This window comes from Lutjanus erythropterus, chromosome 11 (assembly GCF_056507025.1).
Source record: "Lutjanus erythropterus isolate fLutEry1 chromosome 11, fLutEry1.hap2, whole genome shotgun sequence".
NCBI lineage: Eukaryota > Metazoa > Chordata > Actinopteri > Lutjaniformes > Lutjanidae > Lutjanus > Lutjanus erythropterus.
The window spans coordinates 16118687-16140133 of NC_139327.1; the positions used below are offsets into that span (position 1 = coordinate 16118687).

At 40.8% G+C, this 21447-nt stretch overlaps 1 protein-coding gene across 1 annotated transcript; it reads right to left on the minus strand.

Annotated features, from left to right (window-relative positions):
• Positions 1 to 1898: 1898 nt before the first annotated feature.
• arhgap35b (Rho GTPase activating protein 35b) lies at positions 1899 to 15658 on the minus strand. The gene is made up of 7 exons (XM_084730962.1): positions 14803 to 15658; positions 8741 to 12652; positions 8214 to 8355; positions 6757 to 6834; positions 6437 to 6568; positions 4797 to 4902; positions 1899 to 4678 (listed from the first exon to the last, which is right to left on the minus strand). The coding sequence occupies exons 2-7, from the start codon at positions 12458 to 12460 to the stop codon at positions 4267 to 4269; spliced, it is 4590 nt and encodes a 1529-aa protein (XP_084587088.1). The 5' UTR covers positions 12461 to 12652; positions 14803 to 15658; the 3' UTR covers positions 1899 to 4266.
• Positions 15659 to 21447: the final 5789 nt, after the last annotated feature.

The following is a 21447-nucleotide window of genomic DNA, read 5'->3' on the forward strand; positions in this document are numbered from 1 at the left end:
ACAGTGAATTACATTTATTAAAATGCATGAGTGGGTCAAATCACCAGGCGTGTTCATTTTCTTACAGCATCTTTGTAATGAAAAGATTTTATCATTTCATTTTTCAGGCACTCCTCAAAAAATTCTGAGGAGCCAATTTGTCTGTCACAAATATTTTGACGCTGATATAAAAGTGCCATTTTATAGCTACTAAATGGAGTTTTTAATTGGTTATTTAAAAAAAAAAAGAGTCTCAATTCATTGTTGGTGCCTCTACATAAGCAAACTAGACCGTCAGGGAAATGATCAACTATTTCTGTATAATTGTTGTTAATGGCTGCCACTGGCTCAGATCGTCCTTGAAAGCAGATGAAACGAGCCAGTGTTTACATTTTCCCAGCCAAAGTTACAGTGAGTTGCACGTTAACTAGATAAAAGGAATTTTGATGTTATATTTTGTGTTTATTAGGTTGGGAAAACTGCTGCTTTCGTCCACAGGGGCCTCCAAAATCAATAAAATAGTTAAGTTCCTTGTAGTGGCTTTAAGTGATAGTTAGATCATTTTGTTTCTAAGTTTAGGTTAATCCAGGGCTAAACCATCAGGATTGCTCACTTGCCCAAGGGAAGTAAAATGCAATGTCCAACTAGTAAATCTAGCAACTCTCAAAACTCTCAAAGTATTAAACTGTTTTGAAGATTGATTAATTGCTGAAGTAATTTTGCAAAAATGGCAGAAAATGCTGTTTTCAGCCTCTCAAATATGGCAGTTTCCTGCTTTTCTCTGTTCAGTGTCACATTAAACTAGACGTTTAAAGACATCACTTTTGACTTTGAAAAAATTGGGATGGACATTTTTCACTTTTTCCTGTTATTTGATGGATGCTGCAGCCCTACATTAAACATGACAGTTAACTTTAGTCTTTGCTGTTAGGCTATTTGATAACCACTAATAAAACATTTTCTAAAGGGGCAAGTAAAAATTGACTTGGCTTGGTTTGCACTCAATTTTTGATTTTTGAAATGAACTACAAAAAAAAGTGTTCCTGACCTGTAATCTTTTGCTGAGATAAAAATACTTTTCTTCTTTAAATAAACTTGAATATTTGAGTTTCAGAAACCCCCAAAATTCTGTATGTCACAAAATTGTTCACAGCGACTTGTGAACCTGAATTGTCATTATTTGGGTCATTGAAAGTTAATGGTTGCAGTTGAAAATATTAAATTATTAACCATCATTCACTTTCAGTTCAGTGAGTTTAGTCAGTTTCTAAAATTCAAAGATATGGGTAACTTTTTAAAGTTTATTTAAAAACATAAGAGTTTTATACAAAGCTAAAAAAAAAATAGTGAAGTCAGTTGCCTTGAAATGACTTCTTACTCTTCTTCAAAACAACAGTTTCTGTTGCAATTTGTGCAAGTTTGACCCACACTTTTGGGTAAAATGCCTGCATTAAGTAAGTTAGTAAGTTAGTATTTGGGGAGCAGCAGTCATATATAATTAATGCTTTGTGTTTATTCCCCAAATTGTCTTTCAGGAAAATAATTTAAGCCACACAGCACTATTCCACAGTGAGAAATGTGGATAATAATAGCATGTCTAATGTTTTGTCAGATGACAGCAGGGTGCAGTGGGGTTTTTAAACAAAACCTGTCACGGGCCTTCTCCTCAATTTTCACATTACACTGAAAATTGTAACCAACAAAATTATACGCTTGATATTCTTGATTCCCTGCACCCCGTTGTTATGACAAACATTAATCAAGCTGCTATTGTGCGGCTTCGTAAATCATAATCAGAAAATGCATTTTTAACAATGAATTTCAAAATCTCATTCCAAACTTGAGGTTCACAAGTAGTGACATTAATGGATAATCATAAAAAGGCTCAATTAAAGACAAACACCACAAGAAAGCTGAGGACAATTTTACAAGATTTAATTTATTAACTATTATACAGTTCACATAAGGCCTTCATCTTCAAACACTTTTTCTCAGTCAGACAAATTCCATGGTTTGCTCTTGGTGCACAGTACATAAACTTTCACGTTTCAGCTATTTTTCACTTGAGTATTTTGTTTTGTTCTAATTTCATGTTTTAAAACAGGTGAGAGGCTTTCATCCTTCTCCCATTGGTGTGTTTTTTTTAAATCATGCACTAAACTTAAGTGGCCTTGAACCATTCACAAAAATTGTAAAAATGGACTTTCAATCATTGAAATACACACTAGAAATGTTTTCTACCATTGACTAAAGGGTGGCGTTCCCCAACATACAAATAAACAACCATTATAGAGTAGTATGCACTCACTTTTTGCTCACTGAACAGCAGATTTTGCCAAGGTTGTGTCAGAAGAAGTGATGCAGGTAGATTATATACTCCCAGGAACTGTGTTATAGTGGGACAGTTGCTGCTTGGTTGGTTCTGTGCCAGCCTGAATGGTACAGCTTAGTCCGATGAACACTTAAAATGACTGACTCCCAACAGCATCGCAATTCCAAAAGTACCAGTAAGTGACGATCCCAATTATTACCAATGATCTAACTAGTCTGGTCATTGTTGCAACCAAGAACCATAACGGAGCCACAAATCACCCAGAACGTATATGTCTGGGGGTCCATTGCAAAGACAGTGCTTCTTCTTCCTCTCATAGCATGTTTAACAGTTAAAATCATCAGGTCTTCATTGTAACAGTGCTACCACTGAGACTGTGCTGCTTGTTTTCCATGAAAAGGGGAGGACAATATGTCAGCACAAAACTAATTCACTAGAGCAGGTAAAACGGCCGGTGTTGCTTCCTGAATGTGTCCCGTTCACAAACATTTAACTTCTACTGGTCGTTGTATCGTATAGCAGGACTAGCGGTAACAGTGCGTCGAGAATACTAAACCTTTAGAGTTAAAGGTCCTTAATATTAGATGAATACAAAGAGCTCAGTTTGATAGACAGCCACAGCAACACATCCAGCAACCTATCATGTTTCAAGCGTTTGGTTTCCATGGTCACCAGATGGCAATGTAAAGTTGTGTTATGGTATGATGACGAAGCTACAACATTCAAAAAAAATGGCAAAATTGTCTCCTTCACTTGAGTCCTCTGTGATATTATAATGGTCCAATTCATCCAAACTTTCCCTAAACATCCACTCTGATCAACCGACAGCTAGAAAGAGGACAAACTCTAAAAAGAAAACTATTTTTCACATGGCTGGATGAATGAGGAACATGAGTAGATTCAGATTTCCCATCAACCTAAAAAAATGGGACCTCTGGATCAACTTTAACAACTTAAGTTTTTACAAAAAGATTCTTGTTTCACAAGCCTGCACTGATGCCACACTCAACCACTACTAAACAAACAATATGAACAATTAATTGGTGTGGCATTTCTTCTAATTTAACACTACACTATCAAAAAAGTGCTTCAGATAAGTTTGTGGATACAAAAAGATGTTTGATGTAAACAAAGTTTGATCTGCCAGAGCTCTGTAGAGGCAATGGGTATGGCTGTTTGAGCTGTGAAATTAAAAACACTCAAGAAAAAACAGTATGTCAACAAAAAAAATAAACCCTTTTGAGGGAAAAAAAACCCAACAGTGATCATTAAAGTGCATCCCTGGATGTGAAACCCCACCCCCCTCCCTCCTTCCCTTCCCTCCCCATGCTGACCCCTCAAGTAGAGCCAATGAGAGAAAAACCCCAAAGGCAGACAGAGGAACCTCTGCTATATGGAGCAAACTGCTGCCCAAAGGACCTACAGAGGAACAGTCTAAAAATCCAGTGGCAGTACTTTCATGAGAAAAAAAAATATACTAAAACAGCTTCACGTAGATAAAAACATGGTGGCCACAAATCAATTCTTCCAGCTTGGCATAGAGGTTTCTATTTCTTGGTAGTGTAGGATAAGTGGTGGAGGCTTGCTGTGACGGCAACCTCTGTCCTCCTGATGTCAAATTCCAGGCGATCAGGGCTTCGGAGGGCAGAGGAAGAGTCACTGATAATGACAGCCTGCCCTGATGCACACAAGTATGGATACAAATGACAGGTGAGGGAGGTTTCACACTTCCCATCTCCTCTTTTCTTAATCTAGGTTGTCCATGATCAAAAATGTAGTGTGCAAGTGCACATTTTGTGTATTTGTGTGTGTGTGTGTGTGTGCGTGTGTGCGTGTGTTTGTGTGTGTGTGTGTGTGTGTGTGTGTGTGTGTGTGTGTGTGTGTGTTTGTGTGTGTGTGTGTGTGTTGGTGATAAGGTCCAGCATCATCATGGGCACACGTGGTTTCACCGTCTCTCACAGTGTCTCTTGTTCAGCAGGGGAATGATGGGAGTGGGGGTGCTGGTGGAGGGGAGGGAGCAAAGACTGCAGGGGAGACTGGGGGGTGGTGGGCGGTGACTGCTGCAGCGGGCTGAAGTGTGTGGTGGTGTGGGGCGGAGAGGAGCGGTAACAAGAGTAGGCAGAGCTCCCGCCGAGGGTGGTGGTGGGTGAGGCGGGGAGGCCCGCCAGGCCGGTGGGGGAATCAAGGAGGGGCTGGTTATAGAAGAAGAATGCACACTGGTGGATGAAGGTCTCGATGATTGTCTGGTAGGTGCGTGTGGCAGTCAGGGCATCCATAGTGGTGAAGTCTGGCCTCATGAGAGTGGGCCAGAAACAGATGGACAGGTTTTCACTGGTCATCAAGTTCACCCTGTTCAGCTGGCTCACCCTGCCAAACACACACAAATAGACACCGATTTATTCATACGGTGCAGAAAAAACAGATGGGTGTCTACCACAATAGACCAACAAAGGCATGAAAGTAGTTTACACAGTAGACGGCTTACTTGTGTAAGTGGCTCACTACATATCTGAAGACATCATAATTCTCCCTGGGGAACTTCCTCAGGACATCCTTCATGGTATACAGCCTCTGTTCTCTGTCATTGATTTCTGCGCGCGCACACACACACACACACACACACAAAAGTTATCATTAAAACTGAGATCTCATTATCTCACACAATCATCTGGAAATTAAGTCCCCTTTACACTGGTTAAAAACCTACTAAAACCCACTATCATCTGGCTTTTGTCTTCAGTGGAACAATTGGCAGTCATTCCCAAGTTAAATGACTCTGCTGATGGACAAGAGATGGGACCGCTCCTATCCAAAACTGGTATCGGGAGACAATATTAATGTAAGTCATTCATTAAGTATCACTGGGTATCAGACTTGTGTCACCAGTCCACTCTCCAATCTAAACTGCACAATGCGACAGGTTTTCTATTTGTAAATACTACGTGAATAGCGTTTTTAAAGTCTACTCTGCATTAACATGTTATACAAGTGAGCTGATATACATGCTGGAGTGAAGAAATGTATTAGCAACTCATGTTGCAACAATAAACCAGTACAAAAATAACAGTTACCAAGATAAACCACCAATATACCACCATGTTCTCAACAAACATGTGACTTAACACAAACAAAAATTAAGATTTACATTTTGGAAATGAAAAAGCAAATGTAAGATTGCATCATGGAAAAACATGCAAATGAGGGCCATCTCTCAGTCAATCCGCTACACATGTGAAAGTCACAAGTCACAATGCTAAATGCTCCCCACAATGGTAGAATGACACTATTACACAAGTTACATTGCACAAAATAAACAAGCTTTCCAGATGGTGAAAACTGACTGGATGTGCATCAACATCAACTGACAAAGAACTTTTAACCACTAAACTCAAGTTCAGTTTCAGTCTCATGTAATCATCACTGTCAACCGACAGTGATGGAGAAACATGACCTCATGGACATGCTAATTTCTGTCCCTTCTCCAGCAGAGTCAATGAAAGACCTTAAGATAGGCTGTTATTTGAAAGAAAATGTTTTTATTGAGAACTATACAGTATTTTGTGGAACAGACTGAGAATACTGAGATGTTGTTTATAAGACATATTGTCCAGCTCTAGCCTAACACAAAGATGAAACAGTAAAATAAAGCAGATTACTAAAGCACAAGTAGTGGCACAGGAGAGAAACTAAACTTCAAACCACAGATTCAGTTAGAAGCGACAAAAAGTCTCTCACACACACACACACACACACACACACACACACACACACACACACACACACACACACACACACACACACACTTAAAAACAACTTTCTCTTTTCTCTCTCACATATAAGGCTTTCCGGTGCACATTGAAAAAAAACATGAAAAAGCAAACTCGCATTGAGAAAAGAGTCAACTGCCTATTTTTAGTGGGTTTAGCCACATTCATACTTGTTTAAACTTGTATATATGCAGTAATGTTGGTGTAAAAGGGTATAAAAATGGCCCTCTACACTACCATGAAATTTATTCTTGTCTTGTTCAGGTCTGCCAAAACCTTCCCTACCCTCTTTCCTCCTAAAGAAATAATCTTTTTATGTTCTAGTAAAGACCCTCCCAGCCCAGCAGTGTTTGCTTACTGAAAGCATCCAATAGGTCCACCTGCAGAGCACAAGGCACCAGGGGCTCAGGCAGCTCTGAGAAGAAGCTTTTGAGGGCTCCAGCCACAGTGTTTATGGAGAAGTCTTTCTCGACTAGGTCTAATCCGTGGTCTACACAAGGAGAGTGAGAGAGTGAAAAAGATCAGAGAAAATAAGCCCATCAGTAGTAGCTGTCATCAGGAGCGAACAATCAGTTGCATGTCACTTTCCTTTAGTAATTCTCTGTTTATGTTTTGATTAGACAGCCACATAATTACATGTCAAACAGCTGGTTCAAACAAGTCTGATGAGCAACTCACCCTGTTCAAACTGCCTCTGCATGCTTTCCATCTCTGACTTGTTGCCACTTACGCGGTACAAACCCTCTGTATTCAGGCCTGAGGAAAAAAAGAGCGCAGCAGAGAAAAGGGGGAAGACGTGGGGGGGGGCACAGTGGGAAACAAGCAAAGCACAAACACTTCATTAGCCCCACTGCAAACAGACATGACAATACAGATGCTGGCAGTCTCTAGAGGAGTACTTAACTGAATAAACCCTTGTATTACTTTCACATCACATTGTGGCCATGAACAGGTGCACTGATTTAGGAGGTCTAACAAAAAGCCTGCATAGGTAACTGATCAGTGACATTAATTTGATTAAAAAAAATATAGTTAACTACAGTGAAGAATAAAAACTAACAATTGCCAGTAATCTCAGTTTCTAGTTCAAAATTGGTTGATATTTGATCTGACCGTCTAAGACCTCTTTTCACCCTCTTTTCTAAAATACAATAATGTCAACGTGTCAAAAAAAAACTCATTGTTTCTTCAGTTGTAGGTCATGAAATGATATTGATTAATATGAAGGCATTTTTTCAAAGTCATAGATTAAATACACAAAGACGTAATTTCAATGGATTTTAGGGTTGCCACAATAACAGAATTTTACTTTGATACAAAACTAGTCTTAAAAAACGATACTTGATACCTCTTTCCATAACACGCAAGAAGAAGAAAAAACTCAGTGTATTTGTCTTAACAACCTGCATACAGAGATAGTACACAAGATGTCACAGAACACTCTTGGATTTTGCTGTAAGGTAAATTTCTGGCACATAAATAAAGACTGAACTGAAGACTTGAATTAGTTCTTTTCTTTTTTTATAGCTTCGGTACTTTCGATATTATCAAATGTTAGTATTGTATTGTTGATAAACATGTGGTATTACCAAGCACTTAAGTATCAATACTAATGATGACCTTAATGCATTTGATGTTTCATATAACATTTAATAAATATGATCTATAGAGGCTGTGTTCTACATGCAAGAAGCTTCTTAGGCGTATTGGTTTCAGTTTCAACTGCTCCGAAAATAAGTAATAGATGAACTCAGATGTAGTATAGAGAACAACAAAGAAGTTTACATAAGCAGGAACACTTGGTGGATGAGTGGATTAAATACAGGACTTTCATCCAGGTAACTGGGGTTTCAGTCTTTTTTTTCTGGCTTTCAAATGAGAAATTTGAATGTAGTCTCTTGGTGAGGGTCCAAAGTGACAAGCTCACTGCACATTGTAGAGGATGAAAAATATTGCTGTAAATCCCAGTGAAACACGGTCTAAATGTGACATTCAATCAACATTTTCAAATAGTCTTCTTACTTGTGACCATGAATATATTTTCAGCTGAAAAATTGTCACTGGGACTCTTTAAATCAGATTTTGTGTAACTCACATGCAAGTTATAGTTAACAAGAGGTTAAAAGACAACTTACCCGTTGTCTCAATGAAGCGGACACACTTCTCGATGAAGAGTGGGATAGGTCTGTCGGGGGACACAACATTCACTAGGGGGACTCCAAAGTAATTGCTCTCTGGGGGCTTGGGAATAGCTGGACGGGGCTTTGGTCTTGTTTTCTGTGAAGAGAGAAAGATAGAGGACTCTGAGTGTCTCAAACGGGGATAATTATGTTGATACTAAGTGGCACTCATTAGTTTTTTTTGTTCCCCAACTGCAGCAAATCAGGAGTTCCTCACACTGACTCACAAGCTTAATGTCCAGATCCTCCCCAAGACATTATCACAGTTAAAACATGCTCACTCAACAGTGACCTCATTGTACTTTACACTCTCCTTGACAGCACTTTAAACCCATAGAAATTACTGTAGTTTTTCATAGTAGCACAGTTAAGAGCAAATAATGAATTAAGAAACGGCAACCGATGTCTGAGATTATGATCAAGTAAATGCAAATGAGCAGCTTTCTCTGGATTAAGAAAGAAACAGGTAGTATAATACACACCTTGGCTGTTCGTCGCAGGCTCTTCAGAATGTTCCTCTTTTTTGGGTCCTCACTCTCCTCATTAACAAGACTTTCCCCTTTCAGGGTCCCAAAGTCATCTTCCTTGGACTTTGGAAGAGCTCCCATCTCATCATCGCTGCCTATGAAGCTTGTGCGAAAGCTGCTGAACTTGCCAAGCCTCTTGGAGCGGTCACGGTAAAGACGTGGCTTCACCCCCGCAGCTGAGAACTTCCTCCTCCTCTCCAGAGAGCTGCTGTCTGCTTCACTGTCTGAGCCATTTCCATTCGAGTGCATCCTGTTGGAGTTGCGGATAGTGATGATTTTGCCTTGTGTGCTGTCATGTGGCACTGAGTAGATGATCTCTTCATTGCTAGGGCGGGGCTTTGAAACAGCATCAATGGGTTCAGCATAGTCTGAGGGGTCGTAGCCCACATCCCCACCAGGAACCCAGGTAACAGCAGAGGGTAGGGAGCGACGATGACCTAGTGTATCTATATATGGATTACGGCTCACCTTTCGGAAGTCAAAAGTGACTCCTGGTTTCACTCTCACTTGGGGTGGTACTTTGTTGTTGAGTTTATTCTCAAAGTCTCTGATATCGGAGATGACAGAGATGTCACTGGAATCTAAGTCAGGCAGGTTGAAGCCCCCACTATGAGAAGTGAGTGTGCCATCATAGTATGGTGGTGATGGCTCTACATCATCCTCTGAATCCAGGAACATGGTGACAGGACTGGGAGAACTGCAGCGTGGGGAGTACACATTCTCATTGGTGCATGCTTCAGCAACATTATCGTACATGTGTGTGGCCTCCACAATGTTGCGTTTCTCCACCACCTCCATCAGAAAAGAATGGAACATTTCTATCCTGTGCAGTCCTCCCACCACGCCCCCGGATCCACAAACCACACTATTGAAACGACCCTCAATCTCATGTGCGAGCTCCTCCCCCTGGATCAGCTGCTCACCGGCATAGTCGCTGTCAGTGAGCTCTGCCTGGCTGTCTCCCACTGCCAACAGCTGAACAGGGATGATGTCCTGGACCTCACACAAGAAGGCACACAGGGTCTCCAGGGAGGCTTTTCGGGAGACCGAGTACACAGCAATGTAGCCATGTACTAGCCTGCTCTTCCGCAACGTGAAGGAGGCGTGGTACGAGAGCAGAGAGAGCTCTATAGCCAACTTGTGTCCACCGACTGTCTGCTCCAGCAGTACAGAGGTGCCGCTATTAGACATAGGCCTGCAGTGCTGATGCATTAGGAAAGGGGACAGGAGCTGCTCAATGTCATAGGAGTCTCCGCACATTAAGCACATGACAATGCGAAGGTCTGCCTCTGGGGCCGGCTGATGAGGAGAATCTCGGAGACCTGGAGGCTCTGGGAGGAGGGGTGGGGAGCTGCTACTGAAGGATGTGCTCCTCCTTATGTCCAGAAGGCCCCTCAGCACCTGGTTGATTTGAGTCTCATTGACATTATGGCCATAGCCCACACCAGGGGAGGCAGGGTCTAAAAAGCTACACTGCAGTCTCCTTGCAACTTGCTGTCCCTGTGTTATTAGGTTTAAGGCAGTTTCTCCACCTATATCCACATATGATCCTACACCTCTCTTAGTGACTAAAAGCAGCGATGTTGGCAGCTGTGCTAGCTGGCTATCTCTTCGACCTAGAGTTGATTCCCTAAGTCGCTCAAGGCTTTCAACCACATAGGAGAGGGACTCTTTTGAATTATACAGACACAGACATCCGTGAGGGGTGAAAGTGGGGGTGTGGAAGGAATTTACCGGAAGACGTACATTTCCCTCAATAGGGCGCAGTGTCAGTTCATACATCTTCCCGTCTAACACGTACCAGTCATCATTTGTGCAGAGAGCCCTAATCTCATTGGCAAATTCTCTGGCCAGTCCATCCTTCCCTAGTATGACAAGGTTAATTCTGTCAGCCTTGGTGTCCCCAAAATGAGCTTTCACATCAAAAAAGGGGTAACATGTGGGGAACCGTGAAACTAAGATTTGTTCAATCTTAGAGTCTCCACAATGAGGACTGCTAGGGCAGGTCTCCTTGGTAGGGTGATAGACAAAGTGGATATGCTTCAATACCAGAGCATCTCTTTCAGCTGGAAGCTTTTGCAGCGCCTTGAACCTCTGTTCCTCCCCCAGAACCTCCTGAATTGCCCCCATCTTCTCCTTGCTGGGCTTGGCATCCACTTCAAGCTCATAAAAAAGCTCAGAGTACTCCAGTAAGAGCTCCTGGAAGTCTTCTTTAGCACGGTCAATGATTTCCTTTTGATGGCGGTTGTAAAGGTCCAAGTACTCTGCCTCCTCAAGCCACTGGTAGAACTCTTCATTCATGATAAAGCTGCGAGCCTCTTCCCATGGTTTACCAGGTGTGACAAAGGGAGAGGAAGCTAACTTCTGTTTAAACTCCAGCCTCATCTCTGCCCGTCTGCACTCACTACGCAGATGTTCCAGGTGGGCATTAAATATGTCCTCTGCTTCACCAGTCTCCAGTAGGTCTGAAGGGATTCGCTCATCTTCCATGTTATCAATGTGAGATGTATCCTCCCACGGTGAGTCCTCCAGAACAACAAACCAGTGAGCAAAGTGCTGCTTGGACTCCAGGACCTTCTGTACTCCAGACCAGCTCAGCTGATCGATCTCATCCAAGTCAGGCACCAAAGAACTAAGTGCTAAAGGAAGAGTGCTTAAGTATATTTTGCGACGCCTCTCAATATGTTCCTGTTTCAGACGGTAGACATGCTGTTGAAAAAGCTTCTTGCACTTAGCTGTTCCCTCCAAGAACACATACTCTTTGTACTCTGGGGAGGTGTTCATGCGTCGACTGGTGTTTAGCCAGGTTTCATTATGATTCTTTACTATACGGTTGATTAGCCATTCATAGCGATCTTTGGCAGATGCTATCTGCTGACTCTGGAGCTTTAGGGCTTCAAAATAAGGAATGATCTTGGGCTTGCCCCTGCTCTTATCAATAAGTTGAACCAAAGTGAGGAAGGCAAGGTCCACATTTATATTTGAGCGTGCGGATGTCTCAACTACTGGTAGACTCTTTTTTGTGATAGCAAAGGTATGCGCATCTTTGATGTAGCGTTCAACTCCTTCATCACATTTGGTGAGGACCAGCACAATGGGCTTCTTAGTCTTGCTAAGCTGACCATACAGGTTTGTGACAAATTTCAGCTGGTCATCAAAGTTGCGGTTCATGCCCCTGCTGACATCAACGCAAAGCAGGAAGCCATCAACCTGCAGCTTGCCTTCAGGCATTTGTTTTTGCTCAAAGTCTTGCTCCAGGCCAAGCTGATCTGTACAGAAGTACATGAGCTTCTCTGCTGAGGCCAGCTTGGTTGCAGCTGCCCGTTTGATATAGGGCTGCATAGCAGTGCTACGGTGTGGCTGAAACGTCTGGTCATCAATGAATTCAGTTTGCTCCACAACATGCATCCTGCATTCTGGCCCCTCCTCCAGAACCCGCGACACCTCCCCCCAAAACAGAAAGTGATCATTGTTGACCACTCGACCCCCAAAGTCACTGGTGCTCAACACTGATGTGTGGTCCAGGTAGAAGTCGTCAGCACTGGGCCGCACATACCTATTACACAAGCAGGACTTGCCAACCCCACATTGCCCCTTCTCTTTCTCTGTTCCTGACAATCCCACCACAATGAGGTTGTAAATGGGCGATCGGGCATCTTGCTTTTTCGCCATCATAGTCTGCTGACGCTCATCCTGCCATACACAGGCACTATATAAAGGAGTTCACTTGAATGTTTGTCCATAAAGTTGCTGATCCACAGTGGAGATCAGATTTCACTTTCTTCTCCTGGACTTCGATTTTAATAAATAGAGGTGAAGTGAAATGAGCAGAAGGTTCTTTCATTCATTCCTTATATGAATCAGATCCTGTCAAAAAACAAAACAAAACAAAACAAAGAACAAAGACATCAGATAAACTGGATAATCAATAAAACAACATTTTGAATTAAAATTGGAAAAACAGAAAATTTGGTAAACTATGAATGGGGCAAATGTCACACCCTTAATAATAAGACATATAAAATAATAACATACCATTGTTAAAACATACAGCTTCATGTGGTAATGGTCTTTTTGTTGTGGTGTTTTGCTAAAAATGTTCAAGCGGAGCAAATCTCAACTTGCATAAGGCTCTTATATATATGTCTATCCTTAATAAGTGAGTGATTAAAAATGGAATATGAGAATGTTGTGGCACATTTTATTCCTTTTTGTGCCCATTTCCTGCATTTACCAAATGACTTTGACAAAACTGACCCTTTAAATGGTGAAGGTCAGGTAAAATGTTGAAGAGTAGCCTATGTTGGTTCTCTGATTATGAATTTAACTGGTTATTAGGCTCCAACTATTATCCATGAGCATGACTGACTATGGCCTTGATAATGTATCAAGTCTGATCATTTGTCAAAAGCAATTAATTGTAATATGTGTGAAATCACTGCATTAATATTATTGTTGTAAACACTGAGTTGTTATCAAACATAGACATAGTTTTTGGCATCATATCTAGCCACCAACAAAAGCATAATGAAAACAGTGTTACAGGAGCAGTAATGCCAACCACTCTTGATATCATCCGACAGAGGCCACAGATTTTTTTATAACAGTAACCTACAAGCAATGGCCAAGCTAAACTAAACATAATTTAAAATGAGGAAACATACAAATTTATTTAAATTGCAAATGCATTGCCCATACTAGGGCTGCAGCTATTACCCTTGTTGTTGAATTAATCTGCCGATCACTTTCTCAAATATTTTTTAGAAAACCCATCACAGTTTACCTGAGCCCAAGACAACATCTTCAAATTGGTTGTTTCAACTGACCGACTGTCTAAAAACCCAAACAGACTCTACTTACTATCATAGAAAACTAAAACAACCAGATTCATGTATGAGAAGCTGAGGCAAATTCTGCCATTTCTGCTACAGTAGTGCTTCACTTTAAATATTACTTTGATTATCAAAACTGCTGCTAATTAATCTTGCATCTGTCATATAATTGATTAATCAATTCAATTCAGCCCTGGTCCTCTCATCTGAAGATTAATTCCCATAACAAACCGGTATCAAAATGATTGCGTTTATCCTGCAAGAAATGCTGGGAGTGGTGCTCTTTAAATGACCATGTCAGCTGATCAGTGAATGTGGCGACAAGCATGAAAATGACTATGTTGTGGGCACCTCAGTTTTTAAATGAAACAGCAGCTATCGGCCAGATCTCCAAAGACAAAACAGTGAATGAATGAAGGACTTATTAACAGAGAGTCAGACACATGTACAATCTATGCTAAAAGACACTGAACTTGCTCACCCGATTAAGACGTTTAAAATTACAACTCCCATTAAAATAGCATTGATTTAGCATTGATTAATGGCTCCATTATTATAGGAGCACTGATGCAATTCTGAGTAGCCAGCTCATAAAGGCAAAAAAATGACCAAATGTAGAATTTCATTTAGGTGTAATGTGATTCACTGGAATCAAACATTATGACAAAGACGAATTACTGGCCAATGATGAAATATGCTGTCACATGAAGAGACTGCACACGAGAAACAAACAACTCCGGCAGGGTCAGCCAAAGCAACCATGGGCAGTCCACACCGCTCAGCTGAGCTAGGCCTGATACCCAAAATGAACAGACAAGTTCTTTGCAAATAAAAAAAAACAACTAAACTGCACTGTCTAGCAGCATCACAGCACAATTTACTGAATCACACCTTCAATAAATTTCATTCACGTAACCTACTTGCTCGGACAAGATTTTGTAACGTTATGTGTTTTGCAAAGGATTAACAGTTAACATGGGCTTTAGGGTGCACAGAGAGGGGCTGACCACGCCAGGCCTGCTGCTGTCTACATAATGAAATTGCATTGGGATAGCCTACCTTCCCTACACCTACAGACCGTGTTTTAAGGGGAATTTATTTACCCAGCTGTCTAGGGTGTAGCACTCGACAGCTTCGCCAGGAAATAGCCCGTAAAGACAAGGAGAGAGCATGTAGGGTACATACCATCGCATTTCTCCCTTTCTCCTCTTGCATCTGTCAGGCCAGCGCTTGCCGCAGCCCTCGCCGCCTGATGTGCATAAGCATAAAGCCGCAGAACACACTGTGTGTCGTCTCAATTCACAGATAACACCGATAATACTACGGCTCGTCCGATGGGGGTGATTTGATTTAAATATCCATTACCCATGCCTGGATTCTCTTGTTCAGCATCACTGTTTTCGTTGCAATTAAACACGGGGGAAGGAAGAAATAAATATCCCGAATGAGAGAACAATCCAGTTCTGTTCCTGCAAGGGGGTTTCCTCATGAGAAATTCAGGCGTTTAAAAATCTGCTTAGCCGTCTTCTTCTCGCTTCACCACGTTGCTTTTTCAATAATTATTCTGTCCATTGTTGTGCCCACATAATGCTGGGCCGGTCGCGCACACGAGACAACGGTGAGTTTGTTGCAATCAGCCGCGGTTGTTTCGTCTGAAATTACGCTTCTGCTGCAACAGAAATCGTTCATGTCCCTGTTCAATTTGGGAGCAGATTGCGTGCGTGAAAGTGGTATTTCTGCCAGCTTTCCGATAATGGCGGCGGCCCTCCTCCTCCCCGGACCTAGTTCTCCTCTTCTTTTCTTTGGGAAAAGGGAGCTGTGGAGACAGAAGCAGCGGAGAGAGGGACTCACCCAGCGGCGCCCTCACACAACTGCAGCAGGTCGCTCCTCTCCCTGCTCACAGCTCAACACTGCTGCGTATGCGGGGCTCGTTACTCGAAAGTAATCGATTTCTCACCAGTCCGCCCGTATTTACAAAGTACCGCCACGGTTTTTGTCGCTTGCTTGCACGAGAGCAGCCGTCCATTGCTGAGATAAAGAAATTTCCGTTACACTGGACGAAAAAACGTCCAGAAGTCGGTAATATTGGCTGACGTTACTGCGCGTGCTGTGCGTGACATCATCTGTCAGCATTTTGGGTAAGTTGCAACATAATGGTACGAACTTGTTGCAAGATTTGAAAAGTTCACCCAAATAAAAGTCGTTTCAGGACTACATAAACCCTGTCCGGGTTAAACCAGCCGTAAGTGAAGACTTATTTTTATTTGTTGTTATCTAATATTAAGTTACACGTACAAAAATGTACAGGCTACTTTTCAGTAGGATAACGACGTGCTCTGGTGCTTTCTAGAACCAGACCTATATTGGATTTTTTGGGGAAAATACATTAGAAAGTTGGAAATCTGATATACATTTATTAATAGATATTCTTAATGACAATAAACAATCTACATTTGTGTTCTGGAAAAAAAAAGTTAAGACAGACAACACAGATACACATATAGACCAATATAGCTGTGTAACATCTGTCAATTATCAAACTAGGATCATTATTACAAAACAGCACGTTTCTTTCCCTGTTGTTCCAACTTCCAAAAGCTGTAAGCTGCCCTGGTGGAAAATATTTAGTGGGGTCTAGTGTTACAAACTGCAACCCTAGGCCTCCACATGAGCATGATGAATGATGAAAGTGCATGCAGCAAAAATGTCTGCAGTGGGATGTGTTAATATGTGATATACCACAAACACAAACTGATATAATCCCAGAACTGGAAGAAGTACTCTGATCCAACACCACAAAAATGTCCTGTCAGAAACCTACCTATGTGAAGATATAAAGAAATATTATCAGCTAAATTTATGTATAGTATCTAAAGTAAAAAAGATTTGCCCAGAAAATCAGCCGTTGTGTCTTATACAGTATTACACGAGACTGATTTTTAACTATTCATTTTACCGTTGAACTTGAAGTTGAGCTACTTTTACTTGCTGTACAGTCAGGTAGTTTAGTCCAGTAGTTCCTGTGAAAGAAGAAAAAACAGAACAGTTATTGAAATAATAGGAAAATGTGAAATGTTTTCTCTATTTGGTAGAACTGCTAATAACCCAAAGACATCTGAATCAGGAAAAGGAGCCGCTGATTTTTGTAAGAGATCATTAATCAAAAATGTTTGGAACTTCTTGTTTAATCTTTAACAGTGCATTTTGATGTATGAGCCTACAAGATTTTTAATGTTATATTTTGATCTAAACGTAACTAATAACTATAGATGTAAAATAGCTGTGGCACAGTAAAATTTTCCCTCTTAATTGTAGCACCTCTAAAGTTCCTCAGAATTGTACTTAAGTGCAGTAAAGTTAAGTAAACATGAAAAGACAGAGAATAAGACTGCAGCATTTACAAGGACCTCAAGAGGTCCTTGAGTTTCCCAAAGGTCCAAAGCGAAAAGGAATATGACTTGACAACTGATATGACAATAGAAGTGCATTTCAAAACATGTAAACCAAGAATTCTAGTGGAAGTTGGCCTGTACAAGTTCACAGTGCTGCACACTACCATTCAGGTCTTCCAACTTTCACAGAGGCTGGCATCAGTCATCAGCATCATATCTGATTACTTTGCACAGACCATTAACTTTAGTGTTGCCGCCTCCTAGTGGATTTATAGGCTATAAACTCCCAGAAATTTTCTATCACCTTTGCAATGAATGAAGGTTTAATGTGGCCACAGTTTTTACTTTCTATAAAGATTCCAGGCTTTTTTCTTGAAGGTACCTTTGCTGCGCTGTAATTTTATCCGTCAGGATTCAGCGGTTTCCCAGTGGGAGTGCGTTTAGTGTGGGCTGCTGGGAAAAGAAAGTCAGCCAGGCAATGGATTGTGTAGTCTAAGAGCTTCACCTTCAGCTGTACAAGTAACCGAAGTTGTGGCCACCACCTCGCTGCTACTGGAGACGGATATGGAAGAAAGTGTGTGCTGTTAAATTCCAGTGGGGCTGCTCATCCGCTCTGAGACCAGGTAGGCATATTTGTATGTACATGTATATCTATGTATCTACTGTATGTTTTTATGGTATATTACACATATCCACATACATTATATTTGTATGTATGTGTGTATGCATTTAACTATGTTTGTGAGCTTGTCTTGTCATGCTTGTTCTGTATTTCAGTTAAATAATTTAAGCTTTTGTGTTGGACAGTGGTGGAAGATATATTGAGATCCTCTGCTCAAATGAAAATAGAATAAGTGTAGAAATACTATTATGAGGACAGTCAAGCATTTAAGTGTGCTGTCATTGGTTTTTAGATTTATACTCTAATAAGTGTTAGACATTGGAAGTTTTTATCATTTGTGGCGCTAGATGAAAAGTCAAGCAGTCATCTAACTCATTAGGTGTCATCTTCTCTGGGAACCAAAATTTAAAGGGAATCCATCCCTTTCACAAAAGTAGAGGCATTGGCCAGTTCAGTGTAATTAATATTACCACCACTAGGCAGTGCCCTAAGCCTTCATAATATTCAGGACATCAAGAGGAGCTGATCTAGTGATAAGCTTGTGCTTTTTTATTGTCCCAGTGATCATGCAAGGGATGTTGAAACCTCTTCCTCATCATCATGTGGACTGTGTTTATTATTATCAAGAGAAAGAGGGAGACTTGCAGATATTTGTTTCTTTTGTGTTTTTAATTTTAAAATCCTGTAACTTATAGGCTACATGGGGATTCATGGGGTTTTGTTTTACATGTTGATCAATTTCTAAAGTAGCCATTGTGGTGTAACAGGGATCTGGGGGATGAGAGGCAGTAGAGGTGAGAGCGGGGTGAAAGGAACAGCAGATGGGTGCTGAGGGAGCTCAGCACAGATGGACAATAGGTGGGAAATGGCGTCTCTATCAAGGACATGATAAACAGCTAGGAAAGATAGGTTAGGTAACCCAAACAACATTCAAGTATATTCTTAATTTTTTAGTCAGCATCGTAATAGCTCGACACTGAAGCATGACTAATGTAACATAACAGGACAAAGATGGGAAGTTAAGCAGAAAGAGAGATAATTTGATGATGTGAAACTTAGCATGGTGAGATTTAGATGAGCCAGATATCCTCTAAAGATTATCTCTGATACCAACCAGCTCATTTATTCTGTCACATAGGTCGTCTATGGATGTGTGTGTGTGACAGAGGTAGAGAGAGAGAGACTTGGAAGAAGGAAAAGAGACGAGAAACAACCCATTTTCCACCCCGCCCAAATAAGTCATCATTCCTCTGTGATTCATTCATTGTTACATTGAATCGGAAAACCTTAGCAATTTAAATACAAAATGAGGGAAAAAGGAGAATTATTATACCCCAGACTGTACAAACAGGCAGTCAGTTTTTGACAGGAAGGTTGTGCCAGAACTCTTTGGACTTCCTCCATAATATGTCAGATGTTCAGAATTAGATTTTTTAATCTAATTATGTAAAATTGAAGTCAGGCAGAGGGTTGTTTGTGCAAAAAAGGTCTTAAATATTACAGTGTTTTGGTACTGAGTTAGACAGAAGTGGATGTAGTGACAGTTGAGGTGGGTAGTAAGTGGGTGTTCTCTTGAGAGAAAGTTGATAAATTAATCGGCTCAATCTGCTCATTCATATTTTAATAGCAGTTTCACTTTTTGCGTGTGTTAGGTAGGTAGATGTACACACGTAAGAGATATAACTAAAATTTACAAATGTGTCGTTCACGTCAGAACTGAGCTCAACAAATGGTCATGAAGGAAGACTGTGAACATCAGGAAACAGCTAGGAAGGAAATCCTTACATGAACTGCAAAACAAAGATAGGAACGCTTAGGAAACTCAGCTGGAAAATAACCTAAGAGAATACATCATGAGCTAAGGTGGTGAAGATGCACTCTACAGTGGAACTGTAGTTTTTTTTCTGATGGGCTTTACTGTATGTTTGATTTCACTGGCAGCAAGGCTGTGCCAGATACTGTTAATGTGTGCAGTGTTTACAGACCAGATGTGTTAAGTGAGTACCCTCATGTTTCCCACATGCATGTGTTACACATGGTATGCCTTGGATTCCCTTCAAAGGTAAGACAAAAAAAAATACTGCCAGTGATCTGTCTGCACTGTTTTCTGTCTGAAACACCTGGGCATGGTTTTGACCTCAGAACATTTCAAGTTAACTTTTCAGATGACTCCAAAACAGTCAGTAGGATTTAAGAAATACGCAAACATGCCCAACTGCTAATTTCTAAAAGAGAAATTGGGGTTTCTACAACTCATATTCATGGAATGAATTTGTAGTATATTTCTTAATTATGTTTTATTATTTCTATATTTTTAGATAAGGTTCATTTAGACTGGGGGCTCCCAAAGTGCCAATTCAGGGAGTCAGTGTATGATTGAGGGCTGCCAAGGAAGACACATGAACTCGTGTTGTGACTGGTCTGATAATGGTGTTTAGCGTTAAATTCCTTCAGCACTGAATTCACCTGTTTACAGATAAGGAAGATCACTTTATCTATCCTTCAAGGTCTGACAAAGTAAAAATTGATCCATTTTTCCCTTTCTCCTCAACCATATAGCATTTGTTTTCTGTGAGGGCTTTTCCATTTCATTTCCACTTTAAACTAACATGTTGTCCACCGAAATAATTAACTTTAGCTAAGAGCAGTAAACATTCATGACAGAACATAGTTCCTGTGACTCTTGTGAGGTGCTACCAGTTGCCATGCAACTAAAGGCAAGGCCTAAATGACACCTAGTTGACAGAATCCAGGGCTTTGAACCTCAAGCCTAGTCTGAAAGTGGAGCTCACCAGTGTAGCACCTGGTTGCCCACATGTACGCATGGTGCTCCTGTGAACATACGCTCTAATCAACTAATTTAACAGGGATGCATGATAATATTGGCACGTCGTTGGTACAGGCAGATAAAGGCTTCAAAATGAAATGTCGTATTAGCCCACATGAACATTTCTACAGATATGAGAGACTGATGAGATGATGCTTTTATTATGCACACATGACGTGAGTGTGTCTGCAATGTAGAGGGTTTTTGAACTGTCTGAAACGGATAGCAAAGTTGCTGTTTGCAATGATTGCTCAGTGTTGCAGTCCTTCACTCTACAAATGTAGCTTCCCATCTTAAGAGCCATCAGCCCAATCGGTACAAAGAATGTATGAAGAAGAAAAGAAGAGAAACAGGCACTAGCGAAAAAACCTGCAGTTTTTTTTTTATTATTATTTTGCCCTGTGAATGTGTACATTTTGTAAAACATACAGACATGATGTGTTAATTCCATTACAAGACAGACTTGATGTTGTCTGCAGGTGGAAAAAATATGTGCATATATATCGACATCAGCAATCGGCCAAAACAAATTGGAAAATATTGGATATCTGCAAAAATCCAACATCGTGCAAACCTATAATTAGGGTTTTTCAACATACTGTGCTCATATTTCAAAAAACATACATCCCAACAATAGGCACAATTGTTCAGTATGCATTAATTTTCATCTGTTTACTTCAGAAGCATTTGAAACCAAAAATACAGCACATCCTGGAGTATACAGACCTTACAACCTCTTGTCCAGATTATTTCCTCAAAGCACTGTTTGGCTTTGATAGGGGAACACAACAATGCCTTCCATTCTGCTGTGGTCAACATTTCTGAGCCAACTAAATTATCAACTGTCATCTCATTGTACTTGTTTCTTTTGATTTTTGTGCTTTATACAAAATGGTCCCGCAGTGACTGATCATTTTAGGTGAATAGAGCCCATACAATTGAAATGCAGTGAGGTAAGTGAGTAAACTAAAGGGGCGTGGAGGCTACAT